The 19,821-nt window shown below is 42.5% G+C and overlaps 1 protein-coding gene across 2 annotated transcripts; it reads left to right on the forward strand.

The window, feature by feature from the left end:
• The first annotated feature begins 9,471 nt into the window (after window positions 1–9,471).
• LOC118317794 (claudin-18) lies at window positions 9,472–14,984 on the forward strand. Of its 2 annotated transcripts, none has more exons than XM_035646773.2 (5): window positions 9,472–9,790; window positions 12,629–12,793; window positions 12,897–13,035; window positions 13,129–13,242; window positions 13,840–14,984. In XM_035646773.2, exons 1-5 carry the CDS (start codon window positions 9,571–9,573, stop codon window positions 13,979–13,981), a joined length of 780 nt encoding a protein of 259 aa, XP_035502666.1. In that variant the 5' UTR covers window positions 9,472–9,570; the 3' UTR covers window positions 13,982–14,984. The 2 variants fall into 2 exon arrangements, with proteins under 2 accessions (XP_035502666.1, XP_035502667.1); XM_035646774.2 differs by lacking the exon at window positions 9,472–9,790 and adding an exon at window positions 10,144–10,487.
• The last annotated feature ends 4,837 nt before the right edge of the window (window positions 14,985–19,821 follow it).

Below are 19,821 nucleotides of genomic sequence, written 5' to 3' on the forward strand. Positions count from 1 at the left end.
GAGCGAAACCCAATGCTCCGCTCCTCCCGCCCGAGTGACTGCTCTTCTTCTTCTTCTTCCTGGCTCCGGTGCCTCTCCTCTCCCGAGCTCAAAATCGGGATCAGGTTGGCTTTGTGGGCTTCTTTCTCTCAACTGTCATTCTCGTGCACTCATTGCCTCATCTCTCCAGGCAGGGGACAGCGGGGAGCTGGCGTTTAGACCAGACGGCGGAAGTGTAACTTTGTACTTGTGCTGTCGTCATTATGGCCCATTCGTTTGGCCGCTTGATCCAGGATTTGATTTTCAAGCCACCCATTCCAAATGTTCCTCATGTCCTAAAAAAGGAAATACATTTGTCATTAAAACTTGTTTGGCTGTTAGTTAAATGCGTCCTCTGACCAGCAGCTGTCGACTCGTGGGGAACGTGTGATACTCGACATTTAGAGAGTTGTGATGTCTTTTACGTTAGCCCTTCAAGGACCAACAACACAGAGAGCAAAGTGTAAGAATGAAAACAAAAAGAACAACAAAAAAATTAAATAATGATAATGTTAACGTAAATAACGTAAATAGGCATTTATTTCATATGTTTACTGTAGTGTATCAGATCGGATTTTACTTTTTATTCATTCCAATATCAGATCCAGTCATTTTGGCCAATATTGCGCTGATAACGATATGGAATATCCGATCGGGACAACCCTATTCACTACTCTTTATAAGTTTGAAGGATTATCAGGTAAATGTTAGAATAAAAAAAATTGCAATTATGCCTAACAAATCCAATAGTAATAGTATTTCTCAGCAGTCCAGGGCGCTGTAGGAGTTCAGGCTCACATTAGCAGCTCTGGTTACTCTCCAGCACCAAGGTTTGGTGACCTTTGGTTGATCCTCATGCGTAAAGTTAGTTTTCTCTTGTAACGTTAAACGTGTGAAGACCCCATTTTGTTTTGTTCCTCTACAGAATGATAATGGGTGCAGCCAGGTCTAGGTCTTGCTACAAATGAACAGTCTAATCTTACTTTTTCCTTTATCATATTTACAAATATGATCGGGCGGATGCGACTCAGGAGGCGGAGTCGGTCGTCCACCCGAAGGTCGGCGGTTCGATTCCCACGTCTTCTCTTGTCCTCGGGCAAGACGCTTGACTCTAAAGTTGCCTCTGGCGGCGCTCCCGACTCATGAAGCGGTGAATAGCAGCGCTGTGTGAGTGTTACGCCAGCTGACTCTACGCTGCACTGCAAGAGAAATCCTTTTTTCCGTGTCCTCTGTGGATCAACGTGGATCGACTTTTGAGGATGCTGACTTTTTAACCGACGCGCATGGCTTCAGCCTCTGTCTTTTAGCCTGTCTTGTAAGCAGCCGTAAAGATCATCAAAGATGACATTATAAAATAGCTTCTGAATCCAAGGATCCACTCTTACAAAAATGACCAAATGGTGACTCTGCCACTGTTACCAATGTGTGCTGTGCCGGGAACAGGAATATGACAGAAATGTGACGGGTGTAGCAATGATATCAAAAGTGGGCTGGGTTTCGCGAGTGGCCATTTGAGACTTTTAAATGTACCCAGGTTTTGTTTTTGATCACGCGGCACAGTTCATGAGGTTCTTGTGAATACCCCGATGGCCCCACTGACATCGAATTCCTTTATTCCCCAGTTCTGCCTATTCTGCACAGTTAAGACATCAAGGGAGTGATCAGAAATGGCCGCTCCTCTCATCTGTAATTTGATGATGAAGAAGAGGGGAATGAAAGGGGGGGGGGGGGGAGAAAAAAAAAGGGAGCATACCTGGGAGTGTAAAAAAGCAAGATGGCTGCCTCATGACCGCTCTTCTTGCCCTTAGTGTAACATTCAGGGGGAAGAGTGTCCCTTTGTTATCACCCCCCTCTCCCTGGCAATTATCACAAACTCCACTTCCCCTGCCCTCCGGAGCCCGGAGAACTGAGCGGCCGGAGTGGGAGAATAGCTACATTTATAATTTTTTTTTCTTCTCTTTCCATAGATTAATTTTCTAGGAAGCCCTGTCACCGCTGTACAGGAAAGCGGAGCGAGAGGAATGGAGTGTAAAAGGGAGGGGGGGGGATGCTGGGGTATAGAGATTGGGGCTACAGTGCACAAGCCTTTCTCGCTTTTTTCCTTTTTCTCTTTTCCTTTTTTTTTTCCTTGACAGATCATTTTCCATGCAGGGGTATCAGGGGGTCTGGCCGATAATTGGCATGCAGATTGCAGCTGATGGCGTCCCGCGACGGAAGAAAAGAACTGGCTAGTTAGAATAATGAGCCAGCCCGCTTGATGGATGGGCGAGGGAGGAGGTCACACAAAATGTTTCAGACACAATTCTTAACCCCCCCCTCCTCCTCCGCCTCCCCCCAGCCACACCGCTATACCTGCACCACCCATTTTTTTTATTTTTCTATTTTTCACAAAGCACTGATATTCCATTATTTCCTCCTCTCTCTACCCTTCTGGGTCGATGAAAGCGTCCCATCTTCCTCTTTCTTCCCCTTCTCCTTTTGTATTTTCCGCCCCCCCCCCCCCCCCCCCCCCCCCCCCCCGGCCCGGCTGTGAAAGAGTCCGCACATATAGGAAGCGCACAGTGACTGTACAGTTTTGGGCCCGTGGAGCCTCGCAGAAATGTCACAGCTCATTAGGAGCCCGACACCCTTAAGAGACTCCGGTGTTTTAATTACAGCGAAGGAGTTAATTGCTGGCCTCTCGGTGGATTTGGGTTCCTCACCCTCCGCTAGTTCAAGTTTGAAATACAGGAGGAAGGCATCCATATAATGGAACTTAAACTCTGACATGCTCATTAATGTTGTTTCTTTGTCCAAAAGTTTTAATAGCTTTTGAAGGGGGGCTACGTGCAGTAGGTATCTGTATTGCTCTCCCTTGATTTTCCTTCACACGGCCGCATACAATAGAATTTTGAAAGTAAACTTTCCTACATTGGAAATGCATTATAATAATAAAAACATCGGTGGACCTTTCCAGGCCATTATCGATACTTTAATCACTGTAAATTAAATTCTTTTCCATCCTCGGTTGACTTTTAACACGGCTCCTCAGTTTGGGCGAACCCTGGTATTAGATCCTAGGGCCCCCCCCCCCCCCCCCCCCCCATCTCTCCACCACCCCTCAGGGTTACATTTTATTGTGAATTCCTCTAATCCCCTGCGGCTTTACAGATAATTAACCCCGACTGTCATTTCACCCTGCACGTCACTGCGCTTTTGATCTACCTCCCGGGTCAGGTAGTGAGGTAAACTGACAAATTGTAATAGCCTGTAAGCGTTATTAAGCGCCGTGTTGTGCCTGAGAGGATCAAGAACCTTTTGCTTATTTTGTTTCTTTTACCAACTCATCTTGTTTGACTTTTACCAATCAGCTTTAGGAACACCATTTCAGAATTACAGAATGTTCCCCGACACATATCGCAGTAAGTCTTTTGGTATGTGGCATGGCTGCCTTGATTATAGGATAGTAGGAACTAAAAAGAGCAAATGATGAACCCACATTTTGTTCCCCCTCAAATAAAAGTAGATATGTACTGACCGTACACCAGCAGCTTCCTGCGGCAACTCAGCAGGCACAATTGTGTCCTCGACACATATCAACCGTGTACAGTTTGTACCACATGGATTGTCACGGTACACATAGTTGGTATATGACAACATCAACAGACGATGCAGTTCACACACAGTTCACTCCAATTCAGCAAAACTTTATTTATCTGAGCAAGGGCAACTGTCTTCTGCAGTGGCTCATGGTCCCGGTCCAAATAAATTACACACAGTGGATAGGAGAAGAAGAAAATACAGTGTTAATCATAAAACCAACAGAAGTTAATGACAATTCTAAAGACTATGTGGACGTTGGTAGTAAATTCATTGATTAATAAACAAAAATATATTGTTTTAAATTTCTATAAGTAAATAAGACACACAAGAGAACATAATGAATCACAACTTAGAGTTAAGAATCTCACTCTGAATTTTTGGCTGCTGTTTTATATATGAATACTGATTTTTGAGTGCCTTTGATTTTGTTACTTTGCAATGAGCACACCTCCTTTAAATGAGTGTGTCCTATGAAACTGGGACACTGCAGCGCAAAACCGCGTCCCTTCATATTCATTTCCAAATGAATTCTTTATCGTTGGAGCAAATTACAGCAGTTTCTAGGGAGAAAGGGGAGCAGGCTGCAAAATACAGGAGAGTGATGGATGGAGTGAAAATGCGGTGGTGATGGAGTATGATCACAAGAAGAGCATCATTCGCAGGAGCGCAAGGAGAGAAAAAAAAGTTTAATGGTGCAAAGAGCAAAAGTCTTGTTGGTGTTTGATCAAGTTCTGTGGCTGCAGCGGCTCGGCAAAGCCCTAATCTCACTTGCACCCTCATCAACACGACACAGAAGGGAACAAATTCACTGTTTCATCCGCATTCTTCCGGCGACGCTAAGGAGCTGTGTACAGTACACAGCAGATCAAAGCCTTAATTGAAAAATAATTATAGGTACTTAATCACAGAAAAGCGCCGGGCTAATTGAAGTGAAAACAAGGAGGCGAGCGCAGACCCTCGGAAATCGTGGCAGAAAGAGGATATTGTAAAAGCTTCTCCTCCAATCCCCATTGTCTCCCAGATTAAACAGGAGAGGGGCTATTAGCAGAGTTAATTGGCTCTCTAATTTAGATCTCGCCCCACTGAAAGCATAACGGATGCGCGCCTGTCCACCAATGATGAGTGCACTCTGTCACGCTGTCCTGCCGGACCGTGATTGGTTAATTGCTCAGGGAATTTTTTCGAAAGTTTTCCGTCATTCTTCAAAATGTAGCAGATTTGTTTGGGGGGGGGGGGGGGTTTGCCGTGTTCCTGTCCCTCCTGGCTGCCCAGGTAGTATTCATCGTGTGAAAGCGGGAATCCGTGCGACTCGGTGATCACAACTGGATCACGTGAAATCAGTCAGGTTTTTTGAATGCAACCAAATGAAGTGCTATAACACTTATTATTCATACTGATTTCTGGCATATGCACCCTTATTCGCATGAGGGAATATATGTGCTGTAATGCCGACCGTCCACCTCTTGACCTCGTTTTTTGGTCAAAGTTCCCCGTGCCCCCAGCAGGCCTCCTCATGTGAAAGGCCTCCTTATCACCCCCCCAGCTATTTGGCTCTCTGCTGCGACGAAGGCTCACCCTGCCCTCTAGTGTCAGTCGCGCAACAGTGCACTGAATAGTGAATTAAAAAATCCCCCCCCAAAAATCAATGTAGACTCTTCACAAGGTGGACCAAAGTAAATGGGCCATCTTTTCCTGCCATTTTCCCAGACGGCCTTTCATCATTTCGGTGTTTTTTGGGTTTTTTTATCATTGTAGCCCGAGCGGTGATGGAGCTCTTGACTGGAGTTCAAAAAAAGAAGATGGTGTGGAATTTTTTTCAAGACTTTTTCCGGCGACAGTGACAGCAGATTATGCCGCATGCCCTGCTGTACGACACCACGTCGGGGGAGGTCTGAACTGCTTCTATAGGCTGCAGCTTTCCCCCCACTTTTCCACAGAAGTGACTGTAAAGCCTGCTTGAATCAATACTGTTAGTCCTGCCAGTGGCGTGGAAGTGTAGCTCCGTCTGTCAGTGGTTTGGTTCTCCACTTTGGAGCCACACTCTCATATCTCAGCAGCCGCCCGAGTGGATCGCGACGGAATTTGCTGCACACTCACCTCAGCTCCGTTTCATCTCGCCCCACGGAGCCGCTTAGCACGCTCGTGGACCTCTCGGCCGTTGTATTAAAAATGGATGAAATGATTGCGTGTACTGGAGGTTTGTCGTCCTTTGACTCATTGTGTTGATTTCAATGCCTGCAGCTTTTACTGTTGCAGTTCACCGTCAACGCTCGCATTTGGGCCGGTTGCGGCCCAGGGAGCAGCTGTTTTCAAAAAGAAGACAGGCTGACCTGCTAATGACTTATTAGTAGTAGTAGTAATAGAAGTAGCAGTAGAAGTAATAGAAGTAGTAGTAATTGTAGTAGCAGTAGTAGTAGCAGTAGTAGTAGCATTAGTAGAAGTAGTAGTAGTAGTAGAAGTAGTTGTAGTAGAAGTAGTAGTAGTAGCAGTAGTAGTAGTAACAGTAGTAGAAGTAGTAGTAGTATTAGTAGTAGTAGAAGTGGAAGTAGTAGAAATAGTAGTAGTAGTAGTATTAGTATAGTAGAAGTAGCAGTAGAAGAAGTAGTCGTAGTAGTAGTAGTTTTCTTTGTTTGTCTCTACCCTTGGAAAGGACCTACAGGCAATTGTTTCATAAAATTATTGCCATGTCATTTTTGTAATAATGTCACCTTTGTGTTTACAGTTTAAAATCATTGTCATTGAAATGTTCTATTCCACATGCTCTGACTTTCACATGTAATGTATCTGCTTGTTCCTGTTCTTCATTGATGGTCGACCGTGTTTATTGAGAAATTTTATAAAGAATTACAACTTTATATATATTTTTTTTATGATCTATCAACTTTAATTTCCGTTGGTTTGTCGTTTCATCAAAGGAAATAGTCCCTTTTTATACAATTCCCCAAAATGTTCTGTATATCTTTGAAAACATTTGGATTTGTATTTATATCACTTGTTAGTGGGGGCGGCTGTGGCCCAGGAGGTAGAGTCGGTTCGATCCCGGCTTCCCCCAGTCCGCGTGCCGATGTGTCCTCGGGCAAGACACTTAACCCTGAATCTCTTCCAACAGTGTGTGAGCCAGCTGCCGCTGTATGAATGTTTGTGAAAGGGTGAATGGGACTTTGTCCCGCAAAGTGCTTTGAGTGTTCAACATAAGACTAGAAAAGCGCTGTGTAAATACAGTCCACTAGCGTATGATTATGTCCGCACTTGGCGTACAGTACACATTTGTGTCAGATATAGCTTCTCTTTTCGTGCACATTTCTATGGGCAGCTCGCGATTAGCAAACAGAGGCCTCTTCAGACCGCTGGAAAAAGTTGTTTGCTTAAGGTTCAGCCTGCTGCCGCAACAAATGGGTTCGGGCGGCAGACGGCGCAAAATCGTGAGCGCCGCCAGTAGCGGCCTACCGTTCTCTCTACTGGCTGTGATTCAACCAGGTCGCCTGTATGAGTGTGGGTGTGACATCTCAACCACTTTCACAACACTTTCCCCATGTGAACATGTTTGTTTAACCTTATTTGCCACTTCTCTACAGCTCATAGCCGCATGATTAATTATTTCTTCAGTACTTACACTTGAATGCTGAGAGTCGGGTTGCAATTTGTAAATAATGTATTGACGCCGTAGTTACTTTAAAGTATATCTATAACATGTAATATCACCAATCTCGAAATCAATTTGTGGCTTCTACCACCAGCAGTCCGGAACAATGTCTCGCATTAGATGAAGAGAATAAATAGGTTCCTTATAATCAACTGTTAAATTCCTCTTATTGTTCAGGTTTAAATGGCAATAAATAAAGAGTGCTACAGGAAGTGGGAAACATATTTGACAACTTTTATACAGCTCTCGATGTGTCGAGGACCTGATGTTGTGTCGCGCACAGCGAAAACAAAGCAGCGGCCCAGTTTCGCTTCCGTCCCGGCGTCTCGCATGTTCTCCTCCCACATATCAGCCGCAGTCAAATTGGTTTCAGTTCATCACAATCATATCAGTATTGACTTTTTCCTGACTGGCCGCCGGTGCCGCCACGATACAGAGCCCCCACCTCAACGACGGTGTCATCCAGCTTTGTTTGACAAAGCCCGGACGAGGCATGGGACAATATTTAACCCGTAAGCGTTGAGCCTCGAAAAAGTGAGACAGCGGTTCACAAATTCAGGATGCAATTTTTGTTGCAGAATGATATCCATAACAACTTCAAAGACTCTTGAAAGATTGTGGCGGTCGGAACTTATAAAAGCACAAAGTATTTTAGGTACAGACATTATTTAATGAGTGTTTTTGGATTTTGAATTTTGGAAGACTACAATTATCAGCAAGAAGTGAGAGAACATATTTGCATCCGTCAGTATATCCTCCTTGGTATCACATACACATATCAGCCACCATACTGTCAAGATGACGTGTCATATGCTTTCATAATTATGCCAATAAACACGAATGTGATCTTATTGGCAGCGGAACTTTGACGATATTCAGGCATGAGCGGCTTTTTTAACCTTGATGTCTTCCCAGCTGAATCGCACTTGAAACCCGCTGCACAGTACAGAACCACTTTAATGTCACTGAACTGACTTTGTATGGCCATGCCTGTAATGGCTACAATACAAAGGTTATTTATCCGTGTGCCTCCAAAAACTACTTTACTTCCTCCCAATACTGTTTACAATAGATCGGGGATGTTCTTTCACACAATGACTCATCATTGTACAAGGTATGAATCTTTAAGTTTTTCCTTCTCTTACATCTAGAAGACGTCAACATTGGATACAATTTATCTGTAAATGTATTCACTTCAATTCCCCTCAATTTGACCTAAAGCAGCTGATGGTACTGAGACCTCCTGCAGTTCCAAGTGCACAGCTAAGAAAGCATTGATGTTCAAAAGCTCCTTCTGATTGGCATAATTCGCCTGTCAATATTACATCTGTTTCCTCTTTACACTTGTTCTAAAATGCTCTTTCATCTAACTTTTGGAATAGCTGTACATGTATTTAATCACATGCTGGGATAAAATGTTTTGACTTTGACATGTATTTACCTCCTTTCTAATACCATATGCAAGACTTATGTTAAGCTGTCATTATGCGTGAGTGAGTGAGTGAGTGAGTGAGTGTGTGTGTGTGTGTGTGTGTGTGCTTTTGTGTTGCTATTGGTTAAGACATATGTTCTGAATATGTGGTTCTTGTATTTTTGCGTTGTTAAGGACCCCCCTTAAAAAATGAGATGGGTTCATCTCAAGGGGTTATTCCTAATAAAGAATTTGAGTTAAAGGTGTGCTTCGTTGCTCGTGACGTCAAGTGTTCGTCTGTGAAGGCTCTGGGAACACATTTACTCCGTCAGGATTATAATATGATGACAGACCTTTCGGACAAAGTTAGAGGAGTGTTTTGGTGAATTCACTCTGGAAACGTCTGCCTGTATCTCACCGGGGGACAGTTGGAAAGTGAGTGACGTTATGTACTTCTAAGCATTTTGGCGGACGGCTGGTGATGGTTCTTTTGCTCATGTTGCCAGGCCACTGTCAATCAGAATAGTACTTAGAGTAGAATAGAGTAGCTGTATATTTACTGTAGCAGTCATCAAAATTCCCCCCCCCCCCCCCCCCCCCCCCCCCCCCCCCCCCCCCCCCCCCCCCCGATGACCAGTCGGAGTAACTCATCGAGTTCACGTTACTGACCAGAATTAGTGAGCAACATTAATCCCGATACACTGATACCGATACGCTCCACCCTACTCCTTGTGTACATGACTGGGCCGTGTGCAAACAAACAGGGTCACTGGCGAGCTCCTTCTTGACTTCACACCTGCTGATATCGTACTCAAACACGCAGCCGCAGCGCCGAGGAGAGGCCGCTCGTCTTTCCAATTGACACTTCCAGACAGCTTTTGTTTCGGGGTGGGGGGGGGACAGGAACGGCAGCAACATGACGGCCACCCTCTGTCAGGTGATGGGCTTCCTCCTGAGTTTGTTGGGGGTGGCGGGAATAATCGCGGCGACGGGCATGGACCAGTGGGCGACGGAGGACCTCTTCGACAACCCCGTGACCGCCGTGTACTCGTACTCGGGCCTGTGGAGGTCGTGCGTCCGCCAGAGCTCCGGCTTCACGGAGTGCCGACCTTATTTCACCATTCTGGGACTGCCTGGTAGGCTTCATTCTTTTGTCATTAGCAATGTGGAAACAGCATGCAGTGGAACAATTACGTAAATGATCTCAAAAAGTCTAGAAGAAATCAATGCCAACAAAGTCGCAGTGTCTTATATGTGTCATACGGGAATATAGGTTATTAGCGGGGATATACGATAAATAGTTTTCATTGGCCAAAAAATATCATGGACTGATAGGGATAACACATCAAACCAAATTTGTGTCCGCGATTCCTTGTAGAGATGGGGAGAAAAAATGAGAACCACACCCTCTCTGACGAAAAGGGCGGAAACTCTCATCACCAGCGTTTTCCCCGAAACTGGGACAAAGACCCGCGGACATTTTAAGTAAACACCTGATAAGGCCTGTTCCTCGTTGGGACGTACATAATAGATAAGCCGCAGCGCCGACGCACCCATTTCACGACTCCATGTGACATTGGCGGTAGCTGTTTTGTTTGAGCGGGACATCTAAAATGGCTGCCTCGATGATCCAGTTAATAGGATTCATGTTGTCTGCGCTGGGGCAATTTTTGATATCGGCGGCGACAGCGATGGACATGTGGGGCTTACAAGACCGATCTTTTACGGTCGTGACAAACGTTTTCACCTATTCTGGGCTGTGGAACACGTGCGTAGGGACGTCGTCCGGTACGACACAGTGCAGGCCTTATTTTACCATCCTAGGACTGCCAGGTAAGAGAATTACACCCACAGGGAAACCTTTATCGAACATGTCTCCCCCCGGTTGGATTAGGGGGAACATTTTTCCAAAGGACCTTGGAAGGTACTTTAGCATATTTGGAAGGTTTAAGGGCAGATCCCCCCCCCCCCCCCCCCCCCCCCCCCCCCCCCCCGCTGCATGAAAGTGCAGTCGACTGCAGAAAAAGATGGTGTCTCTCCGGAATCAGATGGAAATTTGATGAAACATCCAAAGCTTAGCTGAGCAAGCACAAGCTTTACCGGAGTGTCACACAATGTAAAGTACATTTGCACACTCTGTACTTAAGAGCTGAATGTAGTGTCGAGCACATTGTATGGAAGGCTTTAAAGGCTTAAGGCTGGAATAATACAGGTACAATATCTCCGGCCATGGAAGGATGGCATTTAGGCCAGTGTGTTTTATTACAAGGGTTCCCTTGATTTGTGACATTTTTTATACCACTGCTGGGGGAAAAAACGTAATTACAATCTTCTTATTCCTTAATATTTTTATGTGCATCAGTAAAAGTCTGTCACTGTTGAAAAAAAATATTCTAAGGAGATTCTAACCGTGCAGTACCAAGTTGTTCATGATATGCGTGACCTAAAGACACCTTTTAGCACCATCGCTATCCTCAATGTTATATGTTTGCTTCTGTGTGCATGTGTAAGGATTAATTCATGTGCTTTAACTGCTTTTGTATGAAATGTTGCTCAGTGGGAATGACACTTAAACCTTAGCTTGTTAAAATGGAGTGCTCAGTGATGTGTTTGGCTTTCATATTACATGTAGGACAAGAGACTTTTTCTAAATATAATGAAGGTATCTCTTGTCTCTCAAAAGTTAGACAACACCTTCAGCAGAATATTTAAAATAGCAGCTGACCTGCCATCGCTGATGAAGGGAAATTCAAAACATGTTTTCCTTTTTTTGTGGAACTATGGAGACTGATGCTGCTGGCTGTGTAATTTTTGTTCATATATTTCCCATATTCATATATTTACGTTATATATTTACTTTAAGTAAAAGTCATTTTGAATTAAAAGCAAAACAAACCCCAATACAAACAAAAGTCAAAAATGATTAGAAAGTAAACATAATAAAAAAACAACTTGGACTGTATTTATATAGCACTTTTCTAGTTTCTAGCTTCTTTCTCTCAAATTCATACACTGCCAAAAGAGGCAATTTAGGGTTAAGTGTCTTGCCCAAGGATTATTCGACATGCAGACTGGTGGAAGTGGGGATAGAACTGCCCACCTTCTGGTTAGTGGACAACCGCTCTACCTCCTAAACCGCAGTCACCCATAAATAGTGTTACTGAATGTTAAGTATGTCAAATTAGGGATAATTAATATTAGCCCATTCATGTGTAAGCCGCAGCTGCTATGGTGAATCTAATTTTAACTACATTATGTTCTGTTGAGTAGTTTTTATCTATAAAAAAATACATTCACATAGTCATATTTTGATCATATGATCCTAACTTGAAAAGAAAACCATTAACTTAAGCTGTGTAAAACAGAGTAAAAAGTACAATATTTCCCCCAAAGAAATGTAGTTAGCTGGATGTATAGAGTGGCATGAACGAAACGCTCAGTGTGTAGGATTTAGTGACCTCTAGTGTTGAAGGTACATATCGTAACCGACTGAATACCCCTCACCTCACCCTCCCATTCCAAGCATGTAGAACCTATGGCCTTGCTGCAACATCCAAAGCACTATAGAGTGTTCCGTTTGTCCACTCATGATGGGGAAGTGGACTCGCACCTGATGTCGATGTATAAAGGCCTCATTGTAAGATAATGAAAACACAACAAATCTTAGTGTATCATCATCTGAAACCATTGTCCTGGCAGCAGGTGTAGCTAAGGGGGTTACACCGCTGACTTTGGCGCAGGGGGTCGGGGTTCGGTTTCAGGTCATCCGAGTGTGGGCCGTTAATGCGGCGTGAGCAACATCAATGTATGTTGTCTGTCAGCAGAGTGTTCCTAATGATGAATATTCTGCTGAGAGATTCCTCTAAATCCAACACACCGGACCTTTAAAAGTTAATGTTCCTATCCACACAGGTTTCAAATCAAGTACAACATGTTATGAGAATTTTTTTTGATAGTTTAACTTCGACTTTCAGCTCTGCTCCAAGCCGTCCGAGCCTTGATGATTGTTGGTATTGTCCTCGGAGCCATTGGCTGTCTGATCGCCATATTTGCGCTCAAGTGCCTGAAAATGGGGAACATGGAGGACAACGTCAAAGCCACAATGACTCTGGCCGCCGGGATCATGCTTCTTCTTGCAGGTGTTGTAATTTTTTGTTTGCAGTCTCTAGCTCTGTTATTGCAATTAAACCATTTGGGCCTAATCCGGTAGGATTCTTTTCTTCTTTTTTGGATACATCTTAGGTGTCTGCGGCATTGCTGGGGTGTCAGCCTTTGCTAACTTGATTGTGCAAAGCTTTCGGTTCACAACGTACGCTGACGGTGGGTTCGGTATGTACGGAGGAGGGGGCATTGGTGGACTCACAGGATCTCTGACTCCGAGGTAAACGTCAATTAAAATGAATCTATGCTGCGCCGCTTTAGCTACTACAGCACTTTCCAGATATTTTTTACCATAATTAACGTCCCCTTTCAGGTACACGTTTGGCCCGGCTCTTTTCGTGGGCTGGATCGGTGGAGCCATCTTGTTCATTGGAGGCATCATGATGTGCCTGGCTTGTCGTGGAATGGCTCCAGATACGAAGCAGCGGTACGTTCGGTCGCGGCCGGAGGCAATCCATGACCTCTTGTGACCTTTACCAGGACTGTTAGGAGGTGCAGCAAACTTTTGACAACAGAACGTGACTCCTGTATAGTAAAGTAACAGAGAGGACTAAGCTGCTGAATAGAGCAATGGTCCCAACAGAGGTGTCTAGTAAGCGGAAAAGACAGCATTGACAAAACCGGACAACAATAAATAACACTCCTGGATTTTGTCATTCGATGTGGTAGTAAAAACCTTAGTTCCTTTCAAATTTAAAGGCACACACTCAGCAAAATGTAAATGGGAGTCTCTTGGCGTCTTCGTCTTTGCATATATCATGCAGAGTTGCAAATGCTCACCAGGCTGCTTCCAAAACAATACACAGAGGCCCTTGTATTCCTCTCCTGGTCACACACATTTTCTTCAGGTACATTCTTTAGGACTTCTTTGATATTCGCATCAATGTCCAGACGTGAAGAGGTTGGAGCTGGTGTAAGTCGAGATGTTATGATCAACGGCAGTGGTGGAATGTCTCTTAATACTGTGGACTCTTGCTCTTTTCTGACTTTGAATTGATATTTATTCATTCTTGATATTCTTCAGGTACGATGGGATGGCCTACAAAGCCGCTTCACAACACACCATGTACAAGTCGGACATCAGACCACGTCCAGCCTACAACGACTCCTACAAGGCTCACAGTGTGGACGGACGGCAGTCGAACCAGAGATTTGACTATGTGTAGACTCATCTCGCCCTCAAGGATACCCCTTTTTTTACATGCTGCCACTTCTGCTACGATGAGTGAAGTTTCTCTTGGTTTTTTTGCTCGTATGTTCATCAGAAGGGTGGTTTCTCTGTTCCTTAATTTGACAAAGTTTCAAAGCGTTTAATGTGTATGTTTTTTTTATATCTTTTTTTTTCAACAGAATTATATAATCATGCTGTCTTGTGATTTGTGTTATTTTTCTTTCTTTTTTTCGTGTCAAATAAAAGCAAGAATGATTCTTATTTGTCTTGACACAAAATGTACCACTGCAACATGGAACACAAAATGAGGATAATGACAGAATCTGGTACAAACTTTTCCCGAGCATGATGTAATATAGGATCACTAAATTGAAGAAGGTACCACCACATAAACTACAGTATTTCTCAAGTAGTGATTAGTTCTTACTGAAAATATACACCCAGCAACTGTTGCGTAGCTAATTGAACTAACAGCAAAGTACCGCTAGCTTGCTAATATATAACTCTTTTAGAATTAAAAGGAAATGTGGTAATATACAGTGGAAATGTGCTGAATTATTAATTGAAAATGCTGTCGCTTAAGGATGTAAACTAACAATCAAAAACATTATATTCCCAATTGTTAGCCTACAGTAAGTGACCACATAATGTGAGGTCAGCGTTAGATTAACTGATACAAACGTTTTCCTTCATGTATTTTACCTTGTATGTACATACAGTATAAATTAAACAGCCATAACTTCATTAACGGTAATTATCTGTAAAGTTTTATATGCCTCCCAACCACCTGCTATATTTAGTAACTTTACGTTACAGATTGTAATGCTACAGTTTGTTACGTAGTTCACTGCTTTTGATTGGATGTTAGCCACAGATTTACATACTCTCTAATCTTTGGGAACCAAGACATTGTCACATGTTTTTCAAGTGTCATTACGTGTATACTGTAACTGTAAAGCTATCAAAAGTAACAGAAATAAACTTTCATTTTGAATTCAGTTGGTAGGATTGATTACATAAGCGTGTGTTGTACTTATAGGAACCATGGCTGTTTCATAATGTCATCAAATTTAATTGAAATATGATTTGACACTGCACATGTCAAACATGCGGGATGAAATGAAATTACATCCAGTTCTCACCAGAAACAAAAAAACAAAAACAAATTCAGTTTTTTTTTTTTAATATCCCATCATGGTGATCAGTCCATCTGACCCAAACACCCATGTTGATGATGGTGTTGTTGTTTATCCAATTACTGTTATCCAGTCAAAATGCAGTTGTCATCAGCTCATCCGCAGTAGTAGTAGTAGTTACCTGTTATCTCCAGCCCTCCAGCGGCATACGACGAATAAAAATAATGATCTCATTGTTTCACTGTTACTGAATGAACCAAATGGTTGTCCCCTCTGATGCACTCTGAGGTTCCCTGGTCAGACGCCCGGCTCTGTAACATCCCAAGTTTATCACAGTTTCTGTTGCTCCTCTGGGACATGTCTCAATTTCCCAGGGAACATGCAGCGAAAAATAAGGTTGCATGAAATTACAGTTCTCGATTAAGCATGTAATGAAAGTGAAAAAGTAGACAATTATATTTGATCATAATAAAAAGGACATTAGTTAACTGTCTTACAGATTGGAACAAATGAATGGCTCTGCATTAGGGAAAATGAGGCAAACCTTGCTTCACCTGCTTGGCTCACGAGTCGTGAGTTCAGGTGAGGGCACACTGGGAATTGCTCTATCACTTTTGTACAAGGACTGGTCCTTAAGATATTCTCTAATGCATCACAGAAAATCTGATATAATATCACGCATAAATGCTTTTCATTTCCCACTTTCTGTTCTGCGTGCCGTGTATCAACCAGGTAGCCATTTGGGATTTTTGTGTTTTTCTAACTGTAGCTAGAGAGGCGGGAGGTAGAGCGGGTTATGCACCAACCAGAAGGGTGGTGGTTCGATCCCCGGCTCCTCCAGTCCACATGTGGAAGTGTCCTTGGGCAAGACCATTAACCAAGTGAGTGTATGATGATGTGCTGTGTGTAGAAGCACTGCATGAATGTGTGTGAACGGGTGAATGTGACTTCAACTGTAAAGTGCTTTGAGTGTCCACTAGGACTTTATGAATGCAAACCTTTCCATTGCCTTCCGTAGTCGTGTGTAGAAGGGTAATAAAGGTTGATTGTGACCAGAACACCAGCACATAGGTCGTCTGCCTGAACTTCCCATCCTCTTCATTAACAAGGCCTGAACTCAGGACTGTTACTTCTCAGATGTGGCACTCATGGAGATTCTGTAAACTCGGGTTTGCCAACTTTATTGCCACATTGTGAGGAAGGCACTTTGCCTTGCCAAGGGTTGGGTGCCATTGATCCAAACCAATACAGTTGCATCCTTGGAACTCTGGCACCACCTAGTGGCTCAGCGACAGTCACTGCTCCGTAAAACATCTTGAGCAAGGAAAAGCATTTCTTGTTGAACTTCTGCAAAAAGAGATGCATCACATTTCAGCGGTGCTTCGTTTTTCCAGATCAGTCTGAGACCTTGGTCTTGTACACTAACCCATCGCATTTTGGGGTTTGGACTTATTTCGTGGAGAGGAACCTGACAATCACCTCGACCTAATACATTGATCCCAACTAATCATTGTCAGCTTTACACAAAGCTTATGAGATTACAAATCATTAAGTTTCAACGACAGACATTAGCCATAAATATTCTCACATTTCATTATTTATTTATATTTTGTACAGGAGCCCAGAGCCCCACTTTCACAAAGCACCAGAATATCAAACGCAACTGTCACCATTTGACGTGCTGTACGAGAGTAACCTCGTAAAGTTAATTTCCCGCAGCCATTTTTTCAAATTGTAAATTTCATGTATTTACTGTCTGATCATAATGAAGGAAAAAAAAGTTTTTGCTGGAGGTATTAAAGAGAAGAAACTAAATAATACAATTTGAATTCACTAGACTTTTATTGTAGAGGGCTCCTGGCTGGTAGCACCCCAAAAAATCGATAGTTTAATACAAAAAGCAGACACTCTTCCCATTTCTTGTTTTAGATTGAGCATTGAACTGATCTCATACTGACACAAAGGTCGATTTTTCTGCAGTTTTATTTTATGGAAACAAGGACAAAGAGCTGAGGCTTTGCCTCCGCGTCCCTTCACGTCCTACACTATCTCCCATCCCAGAGAATCAGGTCTTAGCAACAGCAACAGACCGGTTACAGGGATGCAGGATAAAAGCGCATAGCACCAGTCACAGTTGTTGTCGTCAGTGGGAAACGGTTCCAGCTCAGACAACAGCCGTGTTCCAGCTGAGACGGCACAAACCCCCGAAGGCAAGCGTTGAAACAAAGGAGCTGGGCAGCTGTGGGTGGAGGCTGGGACACGCCGCATCAAGCTTAGCCACATTAATCTCATCAGCAACAATGTACACGTTAAAGAGCGTAGGGGGAAGAAGAACAGTGCAATATTATCACAGCTCCAAACGTTCAGGTCTTTGTGATCACAAGAGACCCGGGGGCTGTGTGCCTTGACCTTTCAGAGATGTGCCGTGTGTCTGAAAGTGTCTGTGAGCGCGAGAGAGACTTCTGCCGGGAACATCCGAGCATCTCATGCCAAATCCCATTCAACCTGACGGAGCTGGGCAATTCTAGATTTCAGATCTGTGTTCGTAAAGGGTGCGCTGAAAGTTTTTCAATATTTGGTAGTGACTAAAGTGATGATATGAAATGAATACAACCAGCCAAAACCAACAGCTAATAAAAAGTGAAACCTGTTTTTCTTCTCTGCATATTGTGCATACAAATAATCATAGAGGACCATGGGGAAAAGATATATATATATACCCATGAGAGTGAGGGCTGGAAATCTCATCAAAAGGGGAAGAGACTAATTACTAATAACATGAAGTTTGAAGTTCATCTGAGGCATTATATGTTGCCTCAGATTCTTTTTTGGCAACATATGAAAGGTAGTTCTGCGACTGGGCTAAACTGTGCTAAAAGCACAGATGTAACTAATAAAACAATTTGGCTGCCAAGATGTTTTCCTGGTATTGTGCATGCTGGCTCACTGGCACACTGTCATGATTTACTGGAACTCATGAGCAAGAACAGTGCTGTGGTTCATGTTTCTAGTACCAACTGTATGTTTCCTGCCTGATCCCAACTTCTGAAAAACATGAAGTTGCCCCCTCCAAAAAAATATCAAAAATCGTTCAAAATTTATATTCAATCGAAGATTTTGAGTTTTATGTTTATGATATAGCGACCATTAATTCTGGCACTGTACATTGCAAGCTTGTTTATCTATACAAAAGCCTAGGTAGGGCACACTGTCCCATATTCATCATTTTAACCATGTAACACCATGAATACACATATAGATATAGTTTATCATATAATGATGGCCTCAAAGTGAGTCATTCATATATTTATTTTACTCTGATATTAATGGCTGTGTCTATTGCAGCAGAAAATTGAAATACTTTGGTGATATATTAAGTTGTAATGAGATCTGTACCCTTGTTTGAAGCTGTGTATGTGCCACAAACACTAGAAAAATCACTTTACAGAGTTGCTACAAAGGCTTTGTTGTTGGTTCAGATCAGAGCTATTAGGAGTTGATTGATTTCACAGTGAAAATCACTGCGGCTCAAGTGGATGTGGTTGGTTTGAAGGGAACAAAATGATTTTAAAAAAGTACAGTCCACTACATTTCAATTCTCATCAAACACAATCAAAGATTAATTATAGAAAAAAACATACTCTGGATTTTTTTTCACAGTAGAAATGGTGTAATAGGGTCAAATTCAAACAATAACTGTCCCCACCTTGGACCAACAACATCACACCGGGCAGATGTTTCTGTGCAGCAGCTACTTTACGTATCAAGCAGAAGTGTTCATGACTTAAAACTCAGAAGAGAACTAATGGTTACCTTATACATCCCCATTTTTCTGATAATTCTGTGAGTTATCTTCATAAACTTCCCTCCTCAGAGTGGATGAGGAAACCAACTTATTTGAGACTACTACAAACTGCAGTCACTGGTGTACCCAGCAGAGTATTTGACCTTTGAGGATCAGCTCCATTAAAAGATCAAGTATCCATATCTCACTGTGTTGTTATATCAGTAACCGTGACTTCCTCCAGTATTATCAGTACAGTTTCTGTGAAATATTTGTCAAAACAGCCTTCAAATTGCGTGATCCTAACAAACACACATTTTTATATTGACTGAGCTTGATTTTATTCATTATTACAACTTATAACAAGTACTAATAAATTCCAAAATTGTATCGACAGTATCAAATAAATATTGCATCCTTGGAACTCTGGCACCAGAGTTGGTAAACAACTTTCTTTTTCTAGTGAAGGATTATTAATTTTTATACATTGCTGTTGCTTTATGATGGATATAGTTAATTATATATAGTCATTTTTAGATTTGGATTTATTTGCAAAATCCCTAAAATGTTACCCCATACATAATAGTCTACATTGTTTGCTGGAAATTTTACTCACAATTATCATAAAACAGTTTGATTAGAAGGTTTGTTTGGAGTGATATGACTCAAACACCTAAGTGAAATATTGTAATATATATGACAAATATTGTAAATGATATATATGTATATAGATATATAAGACAAATATTGTAAATTATATATCTGTATATAGATATATAAGACAAATATTGCATTGACGCAAGTATAAACACAAGTAGCTGAAAATGAGAAACAAACCCAGACAGCAGGCTAACTAGCATTTACCAAATGTAATTGCCAAAAGTAAAATGGTCAAAACACTAATTTACCAACACA

This window comes from Scophthalmus maximus, chromosome 13 (assembly GCF_022379125.1).
Source record: "Scophthalmus maximus strain ysfricsl-2021 chromosome 13, ASM2237912v1, whole genome shotgun sequence".
NCBI classification, from domain to species: Eukaryota; Metazoa; Chordata; class Actinopteri; order Pleuronectiformes; family Scophthalmidae; genus Scophthalmus; species Scophthalmus maximus.